This window comes from Vanellus vanellus, assembly GCF_965231255.1.
Source record: "Vanellus vanellus genome assembly, chromosome: 19".
NCBI lineage: Eukaryota > Metazoa > Chordata > Aves > Charadriiformes > Charadriidae > Vanellus > Vanellus vanellus.
The window spans coordinates 8,530,889-8,558,620 of NC_138924.1; the positions used below are offsets into that span (position 1 = coordinate 8,530,889).

Sequence of the window (27,732 nt, forward strand, 5' to 3'; positions counted from 1 at the left end):
CTCTTTTGGGTTGTAGTGTCACCAACCTTCACTGAAGTAAAAGCTTCAAATCAATTAAAACTTGCAAAATCTGTTGGAACTAGTAAATTTCACCATAGTAGGTCTTGCGGTTCATTAATTGTATAAGACCTTCTGAATAAGCGCAGCTGAATTCCAGGTCTAAAGTGAGACCTGAAAGCAATTTTGTGTTTTGTAGTTTAAGACTTTTTGTGAGTATTTGTATGGCTCCTATGTCTTGCAAAGTAACACATGGTCATTCTGATCCTCTTTGAAACACTTCAAACAACTGGAACAAGAACAAGTGGAATTGCTCCACTGAAAAATATGGAAAAGGATGATGGTGTAGTTTGGATGTATCTTTTCTCTCTGTAGATCTTTCTTTGTTCCCACTGAGAAATGAATAGTGGAGGAATTTTGCTTTACTAGCTCCTCAAATGTTTTCTACATTTTAAAGCAACCATTTTGCCCCTGTTGCTATGTTTCACTGATGAAGAGAGCCCATCTGGGATTTAGGCTTACATTTAGGCTTAGATTTGAAGTGCGTTGGCAGGCATGTGTTAGAGAGCTAGATTAGCAGGGTTATAGGTCAGGATTGAAGAATATTAAACCAGGGAGATTTTCTAGCACTGGTATAGTTTGGGGCTTTTTTTTTCCTGTAGAACAGGAATAAGGGCCTAAGCATGGAAAAGGTTCTGTTCTGTTCTTTTCTGTTGAACTTTGCTGTGATCAGGCATGTCACTGTCACACACTGATTAGAAGCAAAATCACAGAACTCTTAAAGCGTTTCAGCGATTCACAAAACAAGAAACCACATCTCCTGTAGCATGGAAGCCCCATGAGAACAAAAATCAGCATCATGCATCCAACTTTGTATTGATTCTGCGGCTAATTTTCCATGAAATTCACTGCTGTGCACAGAGACAAATGCAGTTTTCCTGAACTCCTTTTGTGCCTTTTGGTCCCATGAATAGATAGGTTTTAATCTAATTTGAAAGCTCCCAACACAAGAGGATTTGTATTGCATGTCTCATGGGCACTAGGACAAGTGCACCAGAATCCCAGTAGAAATTCTGAAAACACTAGAACTTCTTCTAGATGGTTAGAAAGGGCTGGATCTTTGCCGCAGAGGAAATTAAACTCAAGCTGTTTGTGCTGGGGGAGGCAGGAGTCTGCCACTAACAAAGCGTGAGCTGAAAAATCAAGTGCAGGGTTTTCAAAGCAAGAAACATGCACAATCACTAGTTCTCTCCTTGCTGTGCTGTGGGTGTTGGGTGTAGCTGTAGTAACAAGGAACACTGCGGCAGGGTCCACTGCATTCCCCTCAGCACTTCCCTGAGCAGCCACGAGGACGAATTACTATAGCAGACCATGTCAGCAGTATCAAAGGTGACTGAAGCAGCTCTTGATGGTGATAATGACCTGCTCTGTAAACTTACATTATTTTAAGTGTCCCAAGTAATCACACAGGCCTCACGTTTGCTATAATACCATTCATTTAGGAGCAGACCTAGTTTGCCAACAATGGCAAGGCAAACATCTAATTACCTTTGTCAAACGTTCTACATTTTAAAACTTCAGAGCTTTGTATCTGTTAGCCACTCTTGGAGCATCTCTGTTGTCCTACGACAATGGCCTTGCATTCAAAGGTAAACTGAGTCTATTTTTCAGTAATGTTGAAATTGATAGAATTGGCTTAACGTGTTAAAAGATCCTTGTCAAAACATAAGCTAACAGAGTTTCAAATGCTACAAACTAAATCAATGGAGTTAACATGATTGGAAGACGTGTATTGTTTTCACTATCCCAGTGGGAAAACTTTCCCCAGTTCTCCCCATAGTCATAGCATAGACAATGGTATCTTTTATTTACAGAACATATGTGTCATCTGGCAGTGGAGAAGCAGGCTGCAATTCCAACATGTCTGAAAGGAAAGATTGCAAGGCAAGGAGTCACACCATGTTATGCGTAGTTTTGTTCCATTGCATAGTTACTCATTTTTTCAATTGCCCTGGAAGTCCGTGAGTAACTCAATCTTTTTGAGAGCTACAGGGACATATTTCATCCAAGCTCTACATTAAATAGTGCAGACATAGAAATTAATGGTTGGTGTACTCAAAGCCAAAACTAATTTATAGACTTTGGAAATTATTTCCTGCCTGCTGGATTTATAAGCAAAAGCCAGTGTTGCTGGGAGAGGCAGCCAAGGCTAGTCTGTCTTGATCCAGATTAGAAAGTATTCAGTGTGTAAAAAAATAAGTTACGTAGTATTGTGTGAGCCCCAGGCAGGCTCTAGATTATGAAATCCTACTCTTCAGGATCTCAGGTTTGGTGACAGCAGAACTTGGATTATGAGGTGACATTCAGACTGTGTTTGGGGCAGATGCAGTGCCAAGACCAGAATTCAGCAATACCACGTTCTTACAAGCTGCTTTCCACTATGTATTGATGGAAACATCATCCATACAGCTGTTTGTGGAAGAGTCCCATTGTCTTGGGTCAGCTCCAAGCCAGCCTAGAAAGCCAGATCCTTTTGCCAATGGCATCCAAGTTGGAGCTTATATTTGAGAGGGTGAGTTCAGCTCTCATGTTTTGGATCTTGGTCTCTACACTCCTAAAATTCGGGAGCATTTGAATGTTTGTAGAGGATTTTAAATGCTTTTGCAGAACATCAGATATGGAGTGCAGCATGTGGAGTTTGCTAGAGGAGGCAACAGGACTGGACAGACTTTAGCATCCCTTTTCCTCCCTTCCTCACTTACGTTGTGGTCTCCTCAGGTGTGCTTTGGGGTACATGAGTGGGACCTTTCATTCTCAGAGCTGGTGCATGACTTACACACTGCAGCTCAAACACAGTGGGCACTGGGATGTTGGTCATGATTAGATTTTTTCCTTTTTCATCCAGTTGTCCATTCTTTTTAACCTTAACTTCTCTGATTTAGTAGCAACAAGAGACGTCTCCAAACACACAAGAGACTCAAAGGGGATTTGAATGTCACTGGCCTCTGCAAGCGTGAGTCAGGGCTATGAAATGATGCTGAAAGAAAAGCCATTAGAAATGGAGTTCCTTGCTATGGCATTTTATGGGATGTCCTTCCTTAAAAATGAAAGAGAACTTTCTATCCCCACCAGTCTGCTTAAGCAGGTGTGCACTCTGTTTGAAGCACTGGATGACGCCAGAAAGAGTGAGGGAGACCCACAGTTTAAGTGCTTTTTTCCTCCGATGCACATGGTGTGTAGAGGGAGCATGGACTCCAGACCTCTCAGGAGTTTTCTCTTCTGCTAGTAATTGAGTAATTTCCTCTGTGCTCTCCCCCCTCCGGAAGGGATTTCTGGACCTGTTTGTCTTGGCTGTTGCTCTGGCTTCCACTAGTGAAAGTTCCATTTCCTGAATACCAAGGTCACCCAGAAGAAAACCCAGCAACACCAACAGCAGCGGCTCCCATTTCAGAACAGGTGTGAGGAGGGAACTCCCTCTTGCCCTAAAGATTTCATTGAGCAATAATTTCCACATGAAGTATATTTCCTATCCCAGCCTTTTTCTCACAGAACTAGCTAAGCCTGTTTTTAACCCAGACAATTTCAAGATGTTCAGGTTTTCTCATCCTGCCCTGATTGTTTTCTTAATTTCATCATCAGCCTGGTTCAGGTTAGTTGTTAAAAGCAAACACACCAGCTAGCTGCACCATGTGGAAGAAGCAAATGCTCCCGTGTAAAAATATCTTCAGCACATGAGAAAGAAATTCAGATTTGTTAGCAATGAAATGGATCCCTGAAGCCAGAGGAGTATATTTACATGTGATTGCTGCCTGCTTTAAGTCACGAGCACCACAGTGGTGCTGTGGAATCAGTGCCCCGTTTAGACAGCAGACCTTGAAGCTACATATCGGATAGGTGGGACATCACTGCTGTGTCAGAGCCAGCCTGTGTGCGGGAAGGGTGAAGACCCAGTATTTCAAAGGTGGTCTCTTTGCAAATAAAGTGAATGTCACTGTGGCCAGGTCAGAGTGCAGGTATCTTGGGAATCATACTTACAAATTTGTATATTTGAAGAGACAGGCAATTCAGGTGCAAATGTCCTAACAGTACATTAGACAACACCAGTTGAAAATTAACTCTATGCAATCTCTTTTGCTAGTTCGGATGTTACATAAGTCCAGCAGCACTAAGAACAGCAGCTCCTATTTCAAAACAGATGTGGAGAAAAAAAACCTCCAAAGGTGTTTCTGAACAGAAAATTTCCATGTCAAGAATATTTCCTAACCCAGCCTTGTGCTCCCACAGTTGGCCTGAGCCAGTTTTGTCAAAACAACGATTAGCTTATTTAGTCTGCTTACTATAGTCTCTTATCTCAACCTTCTGGTTTGTTCTCTTGTACCCTCCATAGAAGGAAAAATGTGTGTTTTGGCTTGCTGGGGTTTTTTAGCTTGGTTTCCTAAGGAAACAAGAATAATGCAATTGTATTTCTATGTGTGTGCACATGCATGTTTCTAAAGACTTTAGAGCCCATTGGCTAATTTCAACTGCATTTGACAGCAGGGTAGTAGTCTTAAAAATGTTATGTTTGTACAGGCTACATGAAAATAAATGACCAGGAAGAAGAGACAAACACTCTCTCTGTCACCATTTAGTAAAAAGGTTTATTGTAAGTCCAGCCCTTAGCAGATTTGGCTACGGGACAGAACTCAGAGGGTTGTGATCAGCAGCACAGAGTCTAGTTGGAGGCCTGTAACCAGTGGTGTCCCCCCAGGGGTCAATACTTGGTCCAATTTTGTTTAATATATTCATTAATGACCTGGATGAGGGGACAGAGTGTATCCTCAACAAGTTTGCTGATGATACCAAACTGGGTGGTATCCACGGCCCCCCCCAGAGGGCCGTGCTGCCATCCAGCATGACCTGGACAGGCTGGAGAGCTGGGCAGAGAAGAACCTAATGAGGTTCAGCAAAAGCAAGTGCAAGGTCCTGCACCTGGGGAGGAAGAATGTAAAGCACCAGTATAGGTTAGGGGTGGACCTGCTGGGAAGTAGCTCCGAGGAGAAGGATCTGGGGGTCGTGGTAGACAGCAAATTATCCATGGCCCAGCAATGTGCCCTTGTTGCCAAAAAGGCCAATGGAATCCTGGGCTGCATAGGGAGGAGTGTGGCCAGTAGGTCGAGGGAGGTCATTCTCCCCCTCTACTCTGCACTGGTGAGGCCACAACTGGAATACTGTGTCCAGTTTTGGGCTCCCCAGTTCAAGAGGGACAGGGAACTGCTGGAGCGAGTCCAGCGAAGGGCAACTAAGATGATGAAGGGCTTGGAGCATCTCCCTTATGAGGAAAGGCTGAGAGAGCTGGGACTCTTTAGCCTGGAGAAGAGAAGGTTGAGGGGAGACCTTATTATGGCACACAAGTATCTGAAGGGTGGGTTGAAGGAGGATGGAGCCAGGCTCTTTTCAATGGTTCCCAGTGACAGGACAAGGGGTAATAGGCACAAGTTAGAACACAGGAAGTTCCATTCAAATACACGGAAAAACTTCTTTAGGGTGAGGGTGACAGAGCACTGGCCCAGGCTGCCCAGGGAGGTGGTGGAGTCCCCTTCTCTGGAGATTTTCAGGACCTGCCTGGATGCAGTCCTGAGTAATGTGCTCTGGGCAATCCTGCTTTGGCAGGGGAGTTGGACTAGATGATCTCTAGAGGTCCCTTCCAACTCTGAAAACTCCCTGATTCTGTGATTCTGTGAATTTATTTTGCCTGCAGTGAATGGGATACATTGTCATCTTAGGAAAGTGCCACTCTTGGTAGGAGTGACTTCAGAGCATGTTTTTCCTTATCTGTAAAATACAGGGTGCTGTGCTCATTCTCTGTACAGAATTTAATAATGTCTTTCCCGGATGAGCTACTCAAAAAGCTGATATCCTTAGGGAGGGCTTAACACCATGCCAGGCCATGCAGTCCCTGCAGAGACCCTCTCGGGTAATGCTGATATACAGCAAAAGCAGCCAAAGCCAAAGACATCATTTTTCTCTTTATAAAATAGGGGTTAACCGAAAAATGCATCTTTGTACCTGAATGAAACCAAATTGGGTCCCACCACTTCCTGGCAGTGATGAATAACCCCGGTGCTTTGTTGCAGCATTATTACAGCCATTGGGCAAAGTGGAAAGTCTAACTGTGGAGTTATACTGGGTGGATGGGTTTATTAGCAAGCTTGTCTGGAGTTTGTGGTTTTTGAAGTATTTCTTATCACTGTTTGTGTTTCCTCTCTCCCTTTACACAATATCCCCTGTGTTTGAGAGAGTCTCTCCTGTTGGAGGGTGGAGTAGCAAGTTGCAGGACGGGCAGGGCGGCTTTTGATCTTCCCTTGATCTTTAACCCAGTACTTCGGTACTGCATATAAAATAGATTTTGAGAAGGGAGCTGGGGTGAGTAAGCAAGGCAGTAGCATTTCCTTCCCTGAAGAGAGAACAAGCTGGCAAGGAAGCAGACGTTGATTGAAATGTGGGGAGGTTATGATTTCTTCCTGGTCATAGAGAAGGGAGCTGTGGAGAGCTCTGCTGCCTGGCCTCTCCCAGAGCAAAAACCTAACTTTCCACTGTTCAAGGACTGTCACTTCCACCATCTGGACAGCCTACCAGCACACATACCCTGTCTGCTCTACACTTTGCACTGTCAGTTTGTCTTCTAGGTTGGAAGTGGGAGCCTTTAAGTACCCACTCCACAGTACTGTGCAGAGGGAGACCTTGGGGTGGATCCTTCACCCCTTCCGCATTATTGGTAGGTCTGAAGGCAGGGCCCCGGGGGTATTCTGTGCTTTGGAGGGTGACTTGTTAAGTGCTGTGTTCACACATTACTTCTGCATTACAAAGTTCCCATTTCTCCCTGCAGAGAAGCAATAAACAATATGATCTTCTCATTCAGTGAAAAGCCTAACTTGGTTGTACAAAAAGTGCAGTCAGCCAATTCTTTAAAAAGGCTTATTCTCATATCAGGTTATTTTATCACTATGTTATCCTGTCATGAAGCCTCTTTACAATCACGACAGTAATACATGATCACGTTGCTCTTGTTAAAGCAGAATGCCCTGATTCACAGTGCATCTGCAGGCATTCTAGTATGTTCTCAAATCCAGGAGAGAGTGATTCATAGAGCTGGACCTCTTGGGTCAGGAACAAGTTTGCAACAGATCGCTCTGAAAGTAACCTTTTGGCCCGGTAATAAGTAACAAGTGCATCCTGCCAGTAGGAACACAATATTTGTCATCCTTCTGTTGTTCAAGCTGTTAGACTGTGTAGTCATCTAGTTCCAGAGTGTCTTGTTTGTTTAGTTATATTTCTGTAGCATGAGTTCACACACAAGGCCTCATTGTGCAACACAAAACCAACTCTTTAGATGCAATGGGCTGGGATAATGATGTCAAAGTTGGTAACTGTACAGTCTCCTTCTTCAAAATTATTATTGTTCTGTGTTTTTATTGCAGGTGGTAACCTTTGATGCGGGAGGAGTGAGTGGTCATGCTAACCACATTTCTCTTTACACTGCTTTAAGGTACAGTGTTCTGCACACTTAGCTGAATGCCTCGCTATAGTGTTACAGAGGGAACGTGGTGTTTGTATGTAAGCAGAAAACAAATAGCTAGAGCCAAAAGAAGTATTAACTTCACTGATATAACTGAGTGCCAGGCGGTGGGACACAATACTGTTTGGAGAAACTCTGACAGCTCTGTAAATGACCTACAGCATCCTTTATTATTCCATCTGCTGGTGCTTTGCCAGTCTCCCTTTCACTGGGCCCTCTTTGCTCTTCCTGTCCTTGATCCCACTAAAATATGCCACAGATCACTTTGCACCCCTGGTTTGAGGAGAGTGTGTGAATAGCTGATCCCTGAGCTTGTGGTAGTTGGATTTTGGAAAGTTCCACACTGTCATTCCAGAGGATGTTGCCATCCTGTCCAGGTATTTTCTGACCCAAGGACGTTGCTCTTTCACTGGAGCTATCCCTAGTAACTACTCTTCCAAAGTCAACTCATTCCTTCACCACTTTATTCTTTACATTCTGAGAACCTTTGTCTCTTTGCTGTGATGTGGGAAGGTTGCTGGACAAAAATCCCTTGTATTTTAATCACTTGCATTTTGCTGGCAAGACAGTTACTGTCTCTATTTTAACCCTCTGCTCATTCAGACCTCATTGTACCCTAGAGAGATCTCCTCCAGAGCTGCCCCTGCCTTTCCTAGGCATGAGAATAACTCTTTGCAAGTATAACTTGTATTTTTAGCACCCATTTGTTTTCTGAATCATCTGTGCAATTCAAATTGTTCTCCTTGCTAACAACATCACAGTGACTTGCCTTTCTTGCTTGCCTAGAGAAAGCTGCCACAGAACCCATAGTGTGACCTACTGAGTTCATCTGGGAAGTTGCTGAGAGTCTTTGATGCTATCTTATGGCTGGAATTCAGTGTTAGAGGGGATCATGGCTTTTCCCAGCAACTTCTGAAATAGCCTAACAGAAGGAAGCGGGGTGGAGTTAAAGCAAACAGTGTGTTTGTTTGGGCTAAGTGGGGAGATGCTTTCCGTCACAGTGTTATTTGAGGAGTGGGTGAGGAACACACATGGCACAGAGGGACTAGAGAGCTTACAGCTCTGTTTCTGGACCTCTGTTTGCTCAGTCAGTTGCTGTACAGACCCGCAGATAGGAGCGGAGGGCAGATTGTTAGGTCTCCCCCTACATGCTGAAGAGATACAAGGAAACAAGCTAGCAGCTGAATTATATATGAGAAAGTTAAGGAACATTCTCAATTTTGATCTCGGCTCTACTGTTGTCTCACTTTGTGGCTGTGCAGAAATCACTTTCCCACCTTTGTGCTTTAGGTTTCCTCTGTGTGCAGTGGGGATGTTGACTCTCTTCTCATCTCAGTGTATGTTACAGGGAAATATTCATTATCTGCAAGGCCCTTGACCTCAGACCTTTACATCATCCTTAGCCTACAGTTTTCCTGGGTTGACGAGATACATGCTGATAGGGCACCAGAGTATAAGCAGCTCTCATTAACTAAGGACTGGCTTGTGTCTTGTCTCTCTTCCAGTCCTGAATCAGCAGAAATAAGGCCCAGTCATCTGCATGTAGCAGGAGTGATGCTGTGGCCACTGAAAGGTTAAATTTATTTTTAGTGGCTTGCTTGCCCTCATTATTTTTCAGTTTGTGTCATGGAGGAAGTAGAGCGTGACTGTATCACTCCTGATTTTCAGTGCCCTGATGAGTTCTTACATATTGGCTAGTACAGGCAGCGCTGGGAGCATATGCTGAGGTTTCTCATGTACCTCCCTGCCAGCAAGGCTTTGCAAGGCAGCGGTTGCTGCCCCTGGGGCCCCAGTGGCAAGAAAAAGGCAAATAGACTCTCCCCTCCGGGTACCATGTGCAATGTATTTATTAACTGTCTTTAAACAAGGTCTGCAGAGTTCTGCTGCCACTGCAGCTATAAGTGGAAAGGATGAAGCAGAGGGCTGGTGCAGTGATCCTAAGCTCTTCTGGATGCTCCCAGTCTGCAGGAGATAGACTTGTGCCCACTACCTAAGAAATTACTTTCTGCAAGAGCAGGGGTAAAACAGGCTGTGTGACCCATCCCACAACTCCTTGCTTCAGGAAGTGCAAATTATTGAACAGCTTCAAGGAACAAAACAGTTCAGGAAATGGTCATAGCTAAGCAGATGCTCAGTATTATCTGCTAAGGGCATAAATATTCTTTTTAGTGTCTGAAACAGAGGTTAAGTTCAAAGGAGCAGGAACTATTCAGAAGAAATGTGCCCTTCCCCTTGCAGCAACCTTTCTCCTGACAGCTGGCGAGGAGTCCAGCTGTTGTTATGTGTCTAGGCTTCAGATTTGGGAGGAACTGTGAAATGCCAAGGTTTGAGGGTGGATTTGTTCTTCTGCAAGGGAAAAATAAGAAAAAAACAGGATGGGAGAGGAACACAAATTGATATTTGATTTCATTCTCCCCTGGGAGTATTTCAGTTCTGGCTTCCAGACAGAAAAAAAAAACCAACCCAAAACCAAGAAAATCCCACTATAGCAAAGAAGGGAGAATTGGAAGCAATCCTCTCTAGTGTAGCTCTGCTTCTTTCCCCATCACCTTGATTTGGCAACAACATTCTCTCTTATCCCCCGAAATAGCAGCTTTCCCTGTGGCCAAGAGAGGCTGGATCCCATACATGTGTCCACAAGGAAGAGCAGGTCTTGAGTGACATCAAGGTCGCTTTACTCCCCTCTCAGCATTTGGCCAGTCATTAGGCACTACAGTAATAAGCATGGTAAATACTACGTGACAGGAATATTTGAGAACTCTCTTTCCTGCACTTTGAAATGACAGTGTTTGCACTGCGATCACATGTAATATTGAGGTGGTTTAGTTTTGCATGAGTCATTGTGCATTTTGATTTTAAACAAGCCCTCTTGCGCAGTGCATTTTGATTTTAAACAAGCCCTTTTGTACAGTAGCCTAGCAAATGGGGGACTGTTGGTTTTGTTTTTCTCTTGCTTAGGGTGGAGAGGAACAGTCTTTGTGGGGGGGAAGGACTATACCACTTCTTTTCTTCAGTGAGCTATCAAATCCATTTCATCCCAGCTAGATACTTAGGGCAGAGCAAACTGAGTGGAAAATAGGAGCTGCTATATTTAACCACTGTGCATTATGTTGTTATAGCAACTGCATCCATAAAACTTATATCAATGATGCCGTATAAAATGCTACATCAAAGAATCATTAGCTGAACCTATTCTCGTCAATTCCATTTGGAAAAACACCTCTCAGTCCTGCAGGATGTTTCTTAACATTCGCCAACTCAGTGGTAGGTTGTAAATGAGACTGTGCAGAAGTGATATTTGGGAGCTTAGTGCTTTATCACTCTTGAGTTGATTATGATGCAGCTTGAGTGCCACCAATGCCTTGTTACGCTTACGTGTCACAGCCTGACTATTGAATGCCCCATTTATGAATGCCATGGGACATAGCATTGTGCAGAAGGGTTGCACTGAGGCTCCCTGAAAGAGAAGGATTGATTAAATGCCAGTTTCAAATAAGTATATCAAAACAATGAACAGTGCATTGTCCAGACAAATCCCACAGACTCAGTGGATACAGTTCTCAAAAGCCACCAACTGCATTACTTCCCTACAAATTGCAGTTCTGCTTGTACTGAATTTCCAAGGCCAGGTCTTTAGGGACATGTTGAGCAGGAAGGAAGCTGTTTCTTGGGTGATTAGCTTGATGACAGTGACTGGTATCCCGTCTACCATCTTTATTTGATACCTTCATACAGTGTGGGCTAGAATGGGATTCTGATCTCTCACACCTTTTAAGCAGCTGTAGCCCGTGCATTTCAAATGAGTGGCATCCCATTTATGTTTTTAAAGCAGGGTGCTGTTTTGTATTTCCCTTGCCTCTTCCCAGAAAATCCTTTTTTCAAAACTGGTTATTTTTTGCTCTGTCTTGGAAAAGCATTTCCTATGTCACTGCTGTGTTTGTTTGGGATTGTTTAGCCCCTGCTGGAGTTCTAGATTCCCTGCAAAGTAAGGAAGAGTGTTGAAGAAATAACAGGTTCCAGTATCTTATGTTTCAGCCTGTCCTTTCACAGTTCAGCTCACTTCTGGTGTTTTGTTTTACTGATATTAAATGTCTCAGGGGGAACTTATAAGTGGTGGCTGTGATTGCACCCAGACTGCCCCCATAAGGTCAAGGCAGAATTGTCCTCCTCTGTTTACCCTTTGAGACTCTGTCCCTTCCCTGCAGAGGACTCTGCCCCATGCCTGGCATGCATCCCATAGCTGGATATGTTGTCCTAGATTTTATCTCATTCCTTCGCCCCTGCTTCCTTAAATCAACTAAGTTTATTCATCCCAGTACCCTTCCATGATACTGTTGAGAGCTGTTAGGATGAGGTTGAGCACAGAGCACCAGCATTGCAGGGATTCCCCACAAAGAAGTTTTTTTTTCCAAAGAAACAGCCTCAAGGAATATTCTCCCCAGCATCGTTAGGCTGCTGGCAGCATGAGTGGAGCAGTGACACTGCACATTCTTCTCCCAGACAGTGCAGGGACCAAAGCATAGAGCCACAGAGCAGCTCTGTCAACTGGAAGATCTCTGAATCTACACCTTTTTTTCTGGGTGGCAGAACCATCTTTTGCCACTGCAATACACGTGAGTACAGAGTGCCTGAATAGAGTTTTACAAACTGCATGTTGCTACATGGTGTAGTTCAGGGTGCATGGAAATGGAGCCAGAATGTCCGGTTAGGGAGGGAGGAGGCGTTCCAGATAGCAAACATTTAACATCTGGCAAGTATATCCTTCTAATGTCTCTGTGGTTCCCAGGAGACTGGCTGTTCTTCCTCCTTCACATCTGTTTCATCAGATTAATTGGGCGGATTAGAGGTTAGTATCCTAAATGGAGCCCCAACGCATCTTTAAGACATCCATTCTTTGCCATGCTCTTCAAAATTGTATTTCCCCAGTGCTCTACAGCAGCCAGCCCAGTCAGTTCAGTGAAGGGTTTTGCCGTTGGCATGGGAGACTATTTGGAGAGTGAAGTCATTGATTTCAATGAGCAATTTCTCATCAAACAGAACATCACCAAAACTGTAATCCACCTACCAGGGCGTCAGTCCTGCTTCTACCCCAAACAAATGCAGAAATGGTGAGTGCCTTCAAATGTCTCACAGCCTTTTAAATTCTTCATTGCAGAGGGTCTCAGTTTCCTTCAAATGTGGTTCTGAGTGTACTACAGGCATAATAAAGAGAGTTCTGTGAGAGGTGCCCTGTAATCAGCTGGCCTCTGGCACTTGGTGGGTGGGTGGGAACAAGCCACCTAAGATCACTTTGTGTTTAAAAAGAATTTATAAAAAGTCTCTCCAGAAAAAAACACATGGAAAAAGCTCCTGAAAAAAAGCCTGTTTGTGTTTGAATTTTTGAGATTTTATGACAAACTCTTTCATTTCACCCAAACCACAGCAAGTCCGATCTATAAAACAACATTCCCAAAATGGCAACAACAGAGAGCTGCAACCTTTCCCCTACTTGGAAGCATCCCACAGAGACAGCTCCAACAGGGTGGAGATGGGAGCGAGAAGATTTGATTTGGGAGAGGATTGGCTATTTTTATGAATGTGTGCAGGAGGTAGAGTTTTGTATTTCTTTCTCACTCTCTCTCTGCAACCACAGTTCATTGCCACCTCTTGCCTGAGAAATACAAATGAGCAAGGCAGCAATTCCTCTGCAGCATTACAGCTGGGTGGAGCCCATTCCCATAGCTCTGCGCTGAGCTTTGCTGAGTACTGAAGCATTTGGCTCAGGCCAAAAAGGATAAGGAGAAAATCAGTTTCTTTGTGCCTGTTCTTCCAGATCAGTGTCAGATCTGCCTGGCAACAGCCTTGAAGACCTTTCAGTAACCAAAATACAGTTTGTGTCTCCCTGAACCTTTATACAAGCACAAACTCCTTAATTTCCTGCCGAATCAAACTTTCCTTCCCTGCTGAAGATGGTCTCTGAAACGTTTCTATATGAACTGGTTCTCTCCTTGCTTCTGATTCCAGTGGCCAGGAATGGTTATTATTAGTTCACTCTTGGAGCAGCTCGTGTCATCCTTTAATTTGCTGCCAGTCAGTGCTTTGAAGGTCCCTCTATGGCAGAGCAGCACACCCAGAACAGACACTAGGATTTCAGATAGTTAGCCAAATTTCACAACCACTCACTGCTTTATCTCTCCAGGCCTGTTTTAAGAAGTTCCCACCCTGCTAGCTTTACCAAGTGCTGATTCACTTCTTTGGGTGGCCAGATTCTAGTTGGGGGGGGGGAAGAAACCTCTGGCAGAAGAGCAGAGCAGACATTAGTGGAGATTCTTAAAACTTCCTCCCCGCCCCCAAAAATTGCTGGTAATGTTTACGAGGCAACATTTAACAATCTTTGTCAGAACAGTAGGACTTGAGTAGCGGGGTAGTAGGTGGCCAAGTTAGTATTACGAGACCATTGTTTAGTAGTAAATGGTATTGCTTGCAGATCTTTGGCTCTGGAGAAGAAGAGACCATTGGCAGGAGAATCTATTTAAGGCACATGTCTTCTGATTGCTGTTTGAGTTCTGCCATGACCTGCATTTCTGGCTTGACTTTTGCTTTGAATTGCTTTGGGTATTCATTACTCCGTGCTTCCTATTTTGTCTACGCCTGTGTAGCTAATCCTTTTCCTTGAACTTAACCAATAGCCAGAGATAATCCTAGTTTGAAAGTGACTGGAGAAACATAACAGTTTACATATAATGTATGTTTTATCCTGGTTGATTTACACATGAACTGTCACATTGTCCTTTGTTAAATACACCACTATAAGATGATAACAATCTCTTTAAATATTACACAGGGTTAAGTAACTTTTCTCTTTTTTTATTTCCTTTCTCATTTTGGCAAATGTTCCATTGTTTGTATTTTTTTTTCTTATGGAAGAGCAAGCCTGGGTGTGGGACAGCTCTGAGTGCCATCTGCTGGAGACCTGCTTCCTCCCATCCCTGCTATGGGTCAAATCTGGAGGCGATGCAAATGGTGATGTTAGCAGAAGTGCTCTGAAGCCACGAACCACAGGCCAGAACAGGAAAACCAAGAAAATGAAAAAGGAATTGAAGCTAATACCCTTTGATGCTTTCACCATATCAGGATCATTTGCTTACACTTGATGGAAGTACCATCACTGTTCACATCTCCTGGGCTGGTCCCTTCATTCTGTTTCCAAGGGACCCATTTTTGCTACGGAGACTTCCCGGGATGAAGTCATGAAGGCATCAAAGTCTTAGCGAGCAAAATGTCAGAGCAGCTTCTCAGCTGTCCCAGTGCCAGCATGGGGTAGAAAGAAAGAAGCTGGTACCCAAACAGGAGCTGCTGCTGAGGCAATGTCACTGGTGAGCAGACACAAAGCTTTAAAGAGCCAGTGCTCTCAGAGGTGAATAGACTTTGGCAGCCTCTTGCAGTTTCCCTGAGTGCGACATGAAAAGTTGGAGAGCAGGTTGGATTTATGTGGCTTATTTGTGCTGTGTCCCAGCAGCCAGGATGAGGGAAGTAATGGCGGAATTGTGTGGGCAACGAGGTTTACACTGCCTGAGGTGTGCAGTGTCAGCTCCTGAATTTTCTTATAAAAGTAGCCATTGTAAATGTCTATGTGTATTAAGAGAAAAGGGTTGATTTAGCGTACAGAGTTTATACCTGTAAAATTAGGATTTGAATAACTTCATTAAGTGCTTATCCCCATGTATCTCTTCGTTCACAGGTACCTGCATTCAGAGCGGAAGTTACCCGAAGGTATGTCACATTACATCCATGACCCTGCAGGCACTAGGCAATCGTTTACATGAATGTTTTGCCCAGGGTTTCATCTGCCTAACTCTATTTGCAATGCAAATGAAACCCACAGCTGAATTCTTCCTTGTCCTTTTATTTCCCTGCAGTTTTTTACCAGCTCAGGCTTCTCTACGGTGACTTTTCTGTCCTTTGGGGTTGTCCTGTCTTGGTGGTGTGATTCAGTGTCTGGCCTGTGTCTCTTGCTGTCTTGCATGAATATGAGTGCCATTTCCAGGTCTCTCAGCTCAGTCCCAGGGTTTTTGGTCACATCTTAGAAGCCTTTTTTTTCTTTTTTTTTGTTACAAGGGCCTCAGAGGCCATTACCAGCTCAGCCAAAAATGATTGCATGTACCAAGCTAAGCTTGCATCAAAATGTGGTCAGTATGGGAAAAGTATCTGAAATCTGCACTGGCACAACAAATTGTTAGAGTGGCTTCTTTCACCTGTAAATGAGCAAATATCTCTGAGAAACTCTCCGTACAAGTAGGGAACAGAAAGAAGCAAAGTACAGAAGCAGGTTGCTGCTGACCCCCTTTTCTAGCTGCTGTCCCAGAGTAGATCTACAACCCTTATCTCTAGCAAATAGTGCCTGACTCAGGGACAAATTTGTGGAACTAGTTTAAGCACAAAGCTGTCAGCTGGACAGAGCATAGGAAGGTGGCTCAACCAGGCCCACCCAGTCAACCTCCTGCTCCTTCAGCAGTCATCCGGATTGTGTTTCTTTAATGCTAATTCCCGACTCATTGTAGGATTTGTATGTGTCACAGCAAATCAGTTTTAATTCCCTGCTAGCAGCAAGTTGCAGGCCAAGATCTGATGGAGAGAGCATGAGCCAAGATGGCAGAATGCCCTTTAGCTGAGTTCTGACTCTAGTCTCTTCAATTCCCCCATCTATGAAGAGGAGTCTTAGTGCCAACTTCTTTCCTAGGACATTTTCTTTGTTCAGCTTTGGGATGCAGCAAAGAGCTCTGTGTGTGCTGTGTGCAGTACAGAGTAACAAGAAACTGCAGTGGTAGATGTCACTACTAGATGTCAGGCCTTATCTAGACAGAACCACCTTCATGTGCTGTTCATGCAGGTTTGTTAGATACACTGTCGTCCTGAATATGGGCTGTGCCTCAAATTGGTTCAGGTTTGAAACAGACCCACGTATAGACAACATTTCAATTTCTCTAGCAGCATCAAGAGACTTCTGAAGCTATATGAAAGCCCTGCTGCTCTGATTACATCACATCTGACATGACCTACAAACACCGAAGGAACGGGGAGCTCCCATGCTGCTGCTTACGCTAAGCCTTTCCAAATATAGTTCCAGTCTCATTGAAATTCCCAGTATTTATAATTCGATCTGGCAGGCATGCAGGGCTGTGCATCAGAGGGGCTTAATGAAACAAGAGCGATGCTGGGATTGAGGCTGTCTGGATAAAGCTGAAAGGCATGTTCAGGCCATGGAAATGTGCTGTTCTCCTGTTGGTAAGAGGGAACTATTTGTGGGTGAATCTGTGTAAGCCCATGTGATCAGGGAATCCACAGAAAATCTCTCTGCAAATGCAAAAGCCAGCTAAGCCTTGCATTGCCTCAGTGATATGCAAATGAGCACCCTAAATATCCTGCCTTGCTTTCTAATGCCTTTAGCCAGCAGAAACACAACAGGCTGTTTATAATCTGTAATCAAGTTCTCCAGCCCAGGCAGAAGCACATAGGCTCATTTCAAGAAGCTGAGACAGCTGCTGGATATGTGTCCACCCTTACTACTGACCCCATCCAGCTATAACCAGTGCTCTTCCAAAAGAATTGGTGTGCTAACGTCTGTCAGGAGCAGTGCAAGCCTTTAGCACACATAGATCTGCTAAAAATCTCATTCTAGGCATACTTGCTGCGTAAGTGATTTGGAAGTAGAAAGCCAAGCTGAACAGGCTGCAGGCTTCGTGGATTTCTATTCTAGGCCTAATCCACTAGCTATACTGATCTTGCCCTTTCTGCCAACCTAGAGAAGGTTGTATTACACTGTTAATCCCATCCTGCCCAGGTCACAGTCACAACAGGCTCTGAAAAGCTTCACCTGCTGGTGTCACAGGAGCAGACTCATCAATGGCAGCACTTCTCTTACCCCGCTTGGCAGGGAGCAGCCTGTTTCTCTGAACCCTTTTCCATCTCTCCCTGGACTGTACATTCCTTCCCTGCTTCATTTCATCTCACGTTCCCATGCGGAGCAGCCTTTTCTGTCAGCATGTGGAGAGCCCTGTCATATCACTAACACAGAAGACTCTTACAGTGCCCTTCATTTTGTGAGGCTTGAATGCCATTGCTTTGCCTGATCTGACGGATGGGGGCCCAGGAGGTCAGACTGATCAATACAGAAATCCCTTGCAGTTGTTTTGAGCCCTTATTGCTGAGCTTTGGAGAACTTTTTGGGCGTAACTGCTGCGTGAATGAGTATTTCTTGGGGAAAAAGATGATGAGGAACGGGAGAGCACATTTTGTTACCAGAGCAGCCCAGGCTTCTGAGATTGGTGGTGGGTAACCCTACACCCAGCCTCTCTTCCCATCATTGCAAGTAGGAATTCACGTGGCATTGCCAGGGTGGGTCCATTAACAGCTGTCCAGGAAAGGAAAGACCCATTGCCCCATGTTGGCTCTAGCCCTGTCCTGTCCTCCCCAGTAAGCCCTGAAAAGCAAACAGGTGGCCACTGGGAATGCTGACTACAAGAGCAAGGGGATCCATAGCTGTTCCTTTCCTCTGCTGTGCCATAGTGCAGCACTGTACTAATTCTTTTCTCTGAAACTACCCACCAACAGAGTGTGCCTGCTGAGCATCCCAGAGGATCTCTGCAGAGAAGGGGAGGAAGAGTGGTTCCCCTACTCATGGCACATCACAAGTCTGCCTCCAAGTTTGCTAGTTGGAAACAATAAATGTCTTTAGTGGGAGTGAAAGAACTGTCAGGGCACTTCTGTGTGCAACTGCAACACGTGTCACTGCAGAGCATCCTTCGCAATAGCAGGCTGAAACCTTATGGCAGCTAAACAGCAACTGCTCTGTCTGTCACTTGTCAAGGTGGACCATGAGCGAGAGAGGGGCTCAGGCTCACTGTCAGGAAGCGACACAGGCCATGCTGGTCACACAGCCACCTGCATTCCTGCACGTCCAAGGGACTCACTGCGGGGAGCTTGGCAGAGCCATCGGTCCTTCCAGATGGCATTGCACAGCTGCTGCTCTGCACGGCCGGGCACGGTGACCGTGCAAGGGTTGGATGGCTGAGGCTGCAGCCAGACTGGTGTAGGGACATGCTACAGCACTGTCATAGTTAAGACAAGACAGGAAGGCCTTCAGGGCAAGGGGTGCCAAAAGTGATCCTAACCTGGGCAGCCTGCGCAGGGCACTGCCGGCGGGGACGCGGGCGGTGAGTCCCGGCTCCCTCCGCAGCTGGCGGACACCGCCATCTCCCGGCAGCTCCTGGCAGGCCGGGCCTGCAGCACATGTCCATGAGCTTCAGGAGGACTTTTCCACCGGTTCCTTAGACAGCACAGACTTATGTCAGCGTTGTCTGGATGTAAGTGCCTGTGATTTCCCTTGAAGCCTCTAACCCTGCCCATTGCTGCCCACAGCAGGAGAAAATAACTCCTTTGAATGCTCTGTCCACCGTGCTGGGGCGTCGTGTCCCAGGATCAGTGCAGCAAGAGAACTGGAAGGGGAGCACGGTCCTGGAGCCCAAAAGAGTTATACCAAAAGAGTTACCAGTTTTGCTTTTGAGAGTGGAAAAGGCTACTGAAAAGTTGGAACAAATTGTACAGCCTTCTCTTCAAGGAGAGAGAAGAAAGAAAGGAATTGAAAGATCCTGGGGATGTGCTGGAGGGAGCCCATCAGGGCTGCCATGTCCCGCCATTGCAGGCTTTGGCTGGAATAAAAACAAGACCTTTCTTTGCAGTGAAATGAGTTAGTGTCACTGGAAGGAGTCAGGGGACACATCACTTGGGGGGTGGGGTGGGTGGAGGATCATCCCATGCTTGCTGTTTGTTCCTGGGTTCAGTGTCTCACAGACCCCTGGGCTGGGGAAGGAATGGTGCTGATGGGGTATCTTCGAGTACTGTGCTCTACCTTGGAGACTTTTGGGGGCTTCTTCCCTTGTGACTCCAGGAAATTAACTTACCATAAGAGTTGCAACTTTTGCTTTCCTATCTCATACTTGATAGAGGCTAGACTGAAGGATCTACCAAATGTCCAAAGTAGGGAAGTTAGCAGCAGGTTGACTGTTCAGATCCTTGTGGGATGAGATTCCTTTGCAGATCTGCACACAGGGCTCTGAGCAGAGGCATCATCAGCTGTCTCACAGAAACCCACCTCATTCTTTTCAGAAAAGATGTTTGCTTTTGCCCCTGTCCTGGAGAGTCTTTTCCCTTAGGAAGACAGAAGTCCTCCCTACATTTTAGAGCCAAGAGATATTTGAGCACCACCAGTTCGCTTTGTGCTCAGGACATAACAGCTTAAGCAGTATTAGATGTGAGCAGCAGCTTCTCACACTCAAATGGTCCATTAGGCAGCCCTTGTAGCAATTCAGCATTGTTCTTTCTCTCCTTTGTATAATTTCACTGTTTAGTGGCACACTGAAGAAAATCTCATTGCAAACCTAATTGTGTATCTGACCACCTGTGTAAACTGTGACTTTGGCCCCTTCTGTCGTACTTTAATACAATGTCTGAAGTGTGGAGCATAATCACAGCAGCTTTCAAAGCCCTAAGAAATCCCAAAGCAGCTCCCTTGAGAGCTACAGGCTCTTAATGGGACCATCAGTAGCTCTGAGCTCATCAGTGAAGACAATTTAGCCATGGTAAAAAAAATAGCAATTAACTTTTGAGTTCAAGGGGCTCCTTAAAACAGAAAAAAAAATCTACACCAGTAGAATCTTTATACATGTTACCTTCATCTGTTTAATCACAAATATCTGAGCAATGAATTCTGGAATTCTGTTAAAGTGTAACTGCCTGCCTAATATTTGATACAGCCATTCCTGAATCTTGTAAATATTTTTTCTGTAGCTAGGAATTGGAGTAGAAAGAGGAAATTTCATTTTTGTAGCTGAATGTTTTTGTGCTGCTGTTTTACATTTCCATTATATGATACAGTGCCAGCATTCAGAGAGCCATCCTGTGCTTTTTCCTTTGAGTCTAACTACACAGGAATAATTTAAATTATAAGCAAAAAAAAACCCTAAAACAAACCCTCTGGTATTCAGAGCTAGCTTTGCTTTTCACAGACCACGTACAGAACAAGAACCAGTACAAATGGTCATTGACATGCACTGGGCATGAAGAGATCCTGGTGGAAGCATGAGTAGAAGTTGCTCCCATTTTGCACAAAAAGGCTCCCCATGGCCAGCAATATAGGGGAGCTTGCAAAGACCTGCTGAGCCTGGAGAGGTGGGACTCTTACAAGAATATTGTTGTTTTGAAATATTTATCTTTTTTGTCTAGGGTGCTGTGTGCTCCTGCTTGAATCAGTAAATCTCTTCCGGAAGTACATCTCTGTCCTGGATGTACCCCTTTCCTGCCTCCTGCCCAGAGATGCCCTCTTCATACTCACAGAGGAGGAGACGGAACAAGCCAGGGTGAGATGCGTGGTACCTGCTTAACCTGTTTGAATAGCTCATCATCCTTGTGAAGACTTCAGTCAGAAGTGTCGTATTCACAGACAACTTCACAAATAATTATATGTGGATTATAAATGTCACTCATTAGTGATTTGTAAAACATGAATGGACAAGACGCGTTGCTTCATGTGCTGTGTGGACAGCAGGACAGGCCTGAGCAGATTTGCAGCTCAGAGATCTTCAGTAGTCACAGTGCCCTGAGTTTTACACCATGTCTAGGATGTATTTCAAAGGGGACTGGATTCAAAATAATATTCTGAACATGTGAGTGGCCTGTCAAAGAATGGCATGAGTGCATGCCAGGAACAATGTCCTTGGTTCATAGCTCTAACTAAAGATGGAGACAGCTTGTGAACTTGTGGTCCAAAGCTCTTTAGGAGTTCCCTTATCTACTATGTATTTTTTGAACTATTTTTCTGCATGTGCATTTAGTGCACAGTTCCTTATATCAGAATCTGATTGGTTCCCCTTTCATAGCATGAAAGTATTTGCCCAGCAAACAGTCCTGTTAATCCACAAATTACAGAACTTTCCTGCTTTTGAGGCTGCTAAAAGATAGAGTTACATATGAAAACTGCTCTGACAAAGGTGGCGTTATTCCCTTGTGGTTTTGTTTCTGAAATCTGACCTTTCTAAGCCAGTGTGCTATAAATAGGTTAAGTTTTAGCTGGCAATCTATGATCGGAAGCAGCATGCCAAGTGTTCTCAGATGCACACCTATCACGTTTCTGCTTCCCCAGCATGTGAAAACTGAGGTGTGAGATCACATAGGGAAGAGGCGTTCCATGTGACAAAGAAACTGTCACAGTACCAATCTGCATCTGATAATGTCCTTTCTAGCAGTACTCCTCTGAACCCCAGGCAGCACACCATCAGGCAGCGACACAGGGGCAGACAGGCCTCTCCCTGCCCTTTGGCCCCGTAGAGTAGGCAGGCTTCTACCTCCCACCGCTTATTCCCTGCTCACTGGAAACAGGCTCTCCTATAAATTGGCAGTGAACTTCAAAGGAGGCCTACGAAACTACCCTCTCATTAGGTCTGGAATGTTCTTGTAATGCTTTCTCAACTATTTTTCTTTTTAGAGTGCCATGCGTTGTCATCGCAGCCAGCTTCTCTGGTTTCGCCACATCTATATGCTTTTCTCACGTTATATGATGATCAATTCACTCCGCCTTCTGTAAAAGAGACGCCGCTCACAACTTCAGGAGTAAAAGAATGAGTAAAAGACCATGTCAGGCCAAGGACAAAAGAAAACTCACCTGTTATGTGCTAAAGAGGACAGGATTCTTTTTATGCAGCATTCTTTCAGACTACTAAAAACATGCTGTATGAACTTGCTTCTGAATATCTTGTTGCCTGATACATTGAGATGAACAGGGTTCAACAACTGCTCCAGTTTCTCACTGTAGAAGCTTAAATAGGATAAGAAATTCAGATTAACCTAATGAGGAGTAAAATGCAGGAGTATTCTGCATCGGAGAAGGTATGGCACAGACTATTTTTCCCCAAGAGGATATAGCGAGGACGGCTTGGCAACTGTCTCTTGGTGCTTCTGTAAAATCCAAATATCAGGATTGACTTTTCAAAGATCATGCAATCGCCACAGACCAAACTAGAACCACAAGACCTGTCTTATTCAGTCAGAACTTTAAAAAGCCAAAGCTTATGAATAAAACATCAGAAACCATACAAATTGCTCTTAACTGCACTGATCTTAGCTGCCACTGCTGCTTCTTTCACACACATTGTGTTACAGGCATGTCCCTCATGAAACATGAGCATTTCTTCTTCAGAACATGGAGCTTGAGATCAACTCATGAGAGTCTCAACAGGACGTAAGAATGAGGTGCAAGAGACCCAGACTATAACTTGGTCTTTTATGGAGCACATGCAGAGATAAAAATTGCAAGAGATGTTTTAAAAGCTTTTCCACTTACGTAAATGACAAGTGCAAGAGTTAAAGATCCTCTCCCTTTATGTTAAAAGGTAAGAGAAGGAGATTTTAGAGTTTAACTTCTTAGTTTATGTAGAGATTTTACTAGTGATTTGGGTTTCTGTGGGATCATGGTGGAGCAAAGTCAGCAATACTCAGCATTTCTGTACGCCTTTGCACTCATTAATGTGGGCTCATATCTGCAGGAGGCATCTTCCCTGCATCTACACAGCTAGGAATTGCACAGCCAGGGTCAGAGCCCAAATTACCAGATCCTGATCTGTTGCTGTGAACACATCCTCCCCTGGAAGACAACAAACGAGTTCCTGGTTGTACTGAAGTAGGTGCCCATTGTTGTAAGAGTATGGCAGTGTTGAACTCTGTTCCCTGGCCATGAGTCAGCGCCTGAGCATATGCTTACTCAGCCTTAAAACCATGAGTAAGTCCAGGCTTAAGCAAAACAGAACTTAATCACTTGAATAACTTCAGTGGCCCCTCTCTTGCATACAGCTAAGCACCTGTGTAAATACTTTGCTGAACTTGAGACTGCTAAGCACTTTCAAATCCCCTTTAACGCTAAATCCATGGTCAATTCATTGAAGTCAATGGAGAAAAAACAGTGTAAGTCAGTATTGTGCCCTAAGCAAGAGATTATCTTATATTGGGCATTTTTATAAGCTAGACTTGAAACACAGGAAATACCCGTACAAAAATTAGATATTTTTTTTTTGTACTTTGCTCTGTTTATTGTGATTTAAACTTTAGCACAGCTAAAGGCAAAGTACCAAAATAGCAGACCTGGGCTGGTTTATAGAACAGAGGTACTTTGAAAACTGAAAGTCATAAATGAATGGTACAGGCAGCATTGAAAGCTTTATTTAAGAAACAGCGAACAGATAACAACAATGTAAAGACTGATTTTGCCAACCCTCACCCAGGAAAGCCCAGACTAAAGTTCCACGGCAGTGCTCCAAGCTCAGCTGCTGGAAGGGTATGTCAGGGTTTTGACATGTCTCTGATGGTCTTATGTTCGTTCACTGCCTTCTCCCATTCCTTGCCATTGATATCCTCTGTGACAATGGTCTGCACGGTGCCATCATCCAGACAATGGGGAGCTATTCCTGAAGAAAGACAGAGTACACAGAAACCCACTTTTCATAGCTAAAGCATGGGAGATACCTGCACCACTCTGTGGAATGGGGCATCTCAGGGACTGGTAAATGCTCGGTTAAGGCTGAGGAGCCTAGATGAGAAACCTCTCATGGGCAGAAGCCCTCAGGTCATAGGTAAGACTGTTTCTCATGGAGCTGCTACAGGTTCAGACTGCTCTTAAGACACGTGCTGCTCACTGCTGTCATGTTAGTGGCCCATGGAGTCTTTATCCAAGGTTTGCTTGGTGGTTAGTTTTGGTTACGACAGTTTACTCTTTCTACCTACCATAACCATCTGGATTAGAACGAGGAGTATAAAAGCTCTGTACACCACAGGTCTTGCAGAACGTGTGCTGGGCACGATGTGTGTTGAAGGTGTATGTTGTCAAGTTATCAGCACCCTAAGCAAATGAAAAGCAATGTAAGTTTTTCACATAAACAGATGTATTAATTACTTTCTATGGGCCTGTAGCTAAGAAATGTAAAAGTTAAAATACCACCTTCATGTCTTTACTTGAGATACAGAGTTCTGCATTCATGTTCCTTTTCTCAACCCATGTGTTTTGTATATACATGTGTCCATCCCAGTCAAGCCTGAGAACTGCAAGAGCTCTAATGTCAGCTCACTAAATAAGATGCACTAACACCCACACCAAACGGTATAAAATTCAGCCATTTCCCCCAACCAACCAGTCATAGACAAACTTAGGCAGAAAACTGGCTGCCGCTTGCATCTTTGAGGATAACACTGGATTATACGGCTTGTGTTCATGACCATGCTCTTACTGCATTCTTACTCTACCTTCAGCAGCTTGAAACGCGATGCTGGGACAATGAAGTGTCTGTTCTGTTTCTTTGTGCAAATGCTGCAACTGCAAAAGAAAAAGACCTTTCTAGAAGCAGCAGACAAGTTGTAGTACAGCAATCAGATCTAGCATGGACCTCCTGACAACAGAAATTCCACTGACAGCTGCAATGGCTCCTGGTTAACACCACAAAGGTAAGTGGCAAAAGTGGCCTCTGGTATCAGTGTTTGGCTAAGCACACCCGGGGAACAGACTGACCCTACACAGGTACACTGATAAGGTATTCTCTTACACCAAACATTATATGCTATTTTTTCTTCACCATATACAACTCTCAACAGACATAACAAGGACAAACTCTAGCCTGGAGAAATCCGTTTAGTCTTTCAGACCAGACTTTGCCAATTTTGCCAACATTAATTACCTGGCAAACAATAAAGTAAGATTCAGAAGTTTACCCATGAGCTAGAATCAAACTAGTTGCAGGCAAAGGAGGATCACTATTGAAATCAGGCACTCTTGTAGTTCAAAGCAAATCTGGTCAGAGATGTAAGGTTCACTTGAGAAGACCAAGTTAAAAAAGGATTGATGTGCTTTGAGCACACCACACTTAGAGGAAACATAAAGCAGATGGCTGAGCACCAGTACTCATTACATCTCTCCTGACACTTTCTGCATGAGCATGGATGTGAGACCTGAAGTCCTGCCCAAAGAAGCAGTGCCTGAAATCACCAGCACTGATCCCATATTGGATGCGGACATAATTAAGGGTATACCCTACAGAAACAGCGCAGAGGATGTTCTGCAGTTGTGTCATCTTTCAGCTCTAAGGAATTGACTGGAAAAGCATACGAGCTTTTATTCATCGATGAGAATAGGGAACAAAAACCCAACTCACTTGCAGTTAAAAACATGCAGATCTGCTGAAGCCCAGACCTCAAAGCGGACAGCTCCGCAGTGACAGCCTCCTGTGTGTTTGACCAAACCTCTGTACTCACTGGAGAGAGAAACAACAGAGAGGTTTTGTGATCATACTTTTTGGCCAAGAAAAGAGTAAGGCTATATACGACATTATTCAATTCTGCTTTGAGCAATTACAAAACACCAGAAAATGTATCCACTGAATGTATTTTAATAAAATGTGCCAAAGCGAGCCACAGAATAGCTTTTGTCCTCTGCAGCAATTGCATTTCTGGTTTAATTGAAATGGCGAAAAGGAAAGAAGAGTGACAGTTCAAGCAAAGTATGCTCCGCATGCAATACAAAACAGATGCTCCCCTGCCACAGTCCCGGTCAAAATGCTGACCCGGGCTACAGCATTATTCGCACGCAACCATGCAGCGAAAGTAGTGATGTTATCCAGAGGCAACCCTCTTAGAACTGGAAAATGAATCTTCCCACAACTGCTCCAGCACTACTGATATTCTTCCATTTAAAGGCTGGGAAAAGCAGAGAGAAGTGGATTCTACATAATATTTGAAATGAATTTTATTTTGTGTTGTAGTTGCAGAGGAACTCCATGATCAAGGAATTTCTGAGCTTGTGCTTCTCCCTCACACCTGAGACGCCTCCGTAGCGACTGGGCAGAATCACCATGCTAAGGCAAACGCAAAAGGCAAAGGAAAAACCTTTTCCTTCCAGATTTTCACTCCCACGGACAGTTAATGACAATGACGGCCCAGTGAAGATGTGCTGCGCTCTGCAAAGAGCGAGCACAGGAAATAGGTGGAGATTGCGAAGCGGAGCCTCCGGCATCCCGCCCGCTGCCCCAGAGGGCATTTTTCATGGGAGAGCCCTAAAACACGCGAAGCTTTAGCATAAAAAGCCGCTTTGTCTGTGATGCGTGCGGCCTTCCGCCCCTTCTCTGCACTCCCCAGAAGCCCGCGTTGAGTGCTGTGCGGATGCTGCCAAGAAGACGATGATCTAACGGGGGAAGGAGCCGCCGGGCAAGGCGGCTCGGCCTGGGAGCAGCGGGAAGAGCCGCCCGGGCCCGGTACTCACTACGCGTCCAGCAGCAGCCGCGCCGCCTCCTCGCAGCTCAGCCGGTGCCGCTCCTGGAAGGCGGCCCAGCGCCCGCTCTGCGCCCCGAAATCGAAGGCGCCGGGGCCGGGAGGTTGTGCCGGGGGTCCCCCCGCCGCCTCCCCTCGCCCCCGGCGGTTCCCGCCCGCGGGGGAGCTGGCGGCCGCACTGCCCCGCCGGGACCGCCGGGCGCTGCCCGCCGTGGCTCGCCCCATGCGCCGCCCGAGCGTGGCTGCGCCGCGCCGTCACCGCCAGGGGGCGCCGCAGTGTCGCGGCGGCGTCCCGGGAGGGGGGGACACGACACACGGGGCTGTGTCCTCGGCTGAGCTCTGGGCATCGGGCCCGTCTGCCGGGAGAAACGGGGGCCCGAGGAAGGGAGGGGGGCACCGTGAGCCGGTAAAACTGGAAATCGCGGAAAATTCACGCCCCGCGCTGTGGGCCGGTTTGCCCCAAAGGGAAGCGGGCTCGGGCTTCCTTGTAAAACACCTCGTAATGGTAAAAATGCCAATTATCCACAAGCTTTAGTGTGAGGTTTTTCCTTTAATTACAAGCATATGGTGCCTCACATATTCAAGGATGTCAAGGTACTTTGCAGACCTCAGGTGCTATTAAAAGTCTATTCACATCTCTGCTATGCACCCCCTCTCATTTAGGATCGTAGAGTCATAGAATGGTTTGGGTTGGAAGGGACCTTAAAGATGATCTCATTCCAACCCCCTACCATGGGCAGGGACACCTCCCACCAGCCCAGATTGCTCCAAGCCCCATCCAACCTGGCCTTGAACATCTCCAGGGATGGGGCAGCCACAGCTTCTCTGGGCAACCTGGGCCA

General features: G+C 45.2%; 2 protein-coding genes across 2 annotated transcripts in view; one reads left to right on the forward strand and one right to left on the reverse strand.

Annotated features, from left to right (window-relative positions):
• The window catches only part of PIGL (phosphatidylinositol glycan anchor biosynthesis class L), a gene marked incomplete at its 5' end in the record, with an annotated part of 62,616 nt that extends 39,957 nt beyond the window's left edge, over nt 1–22,659 (forward strand). The window contains 4 exons of the mRNA XM_082493188.1: nt 7,458–7,525; nt 15,276–15,307; nt 20,816–20,949; nt 22,074–22,659. Of these exons, the coding sequence (XP_082349314.1) occupies nt 7,458–7,525; nt 15,276–15,307; nt 20,816–20,949; nt 22,074–22,172 (333 nt within the window). The 3' untranslated portion in view covers nt 22,173–22,659. The remainder of the gene's footprint in view (nt 1–7,457; nt 7,526–15,275; nt 15,308–20,815; nt 20,950–22,073) is intronic.
• Nucleotides 22,660–23,784: 1,125 nt separating this feature from the next.
• Nucleotides 23,785–27,146, reverse strand: CENPV (centromere protein V). The gene is made up of 5 exons (XM_082492891.1): nt 26,883–27,146; nt 25,780–25,878; nt 24,878–24,947; nt 24,362–24,476; nt 23,785–24,045 (listed from the first exon to the last, which is right to left on the reverse strand). Exons 1-5 carry the CDS (start codon nt 27,113–27,115, stop codon nt 23,921–23,923), a joined length of 642 nt encoding a protein of 213 aa, XP_082349017.1. The 5' UTR covers nt 27,116–27,146; the 3' UTR covers nt 23,785–23,920.
• Between the last annotated feature and the right edge of the window lie 586 nt (nt 27,147–27,732).

Bases quoted from the DNA above. Each gene is read 5' to 3' on its own strand.
- CENPV (XM_082492891.1), bottom strand. From the start codon at position 27,115: ATGGGGCGAGCCACGGCGGGCAGCGCCCGGCGGTCCCGGCGGGGCAGT. The intron at 25,879-26,882 runs GTGAGTACCGGG...TTCTCTCTCCAG, and splicing joins CGGCTGCTGCTGGACGCGTA to TGAGTACAGAGGTTTGGTCA. The intron at 24,046-24,361 runs GTAGGTAGAAAG...GTCTTTCTTCAG, and splicing joins TTCTAATCCAGATGGTTATG to GAATAGCTCCCCATTGTCTG.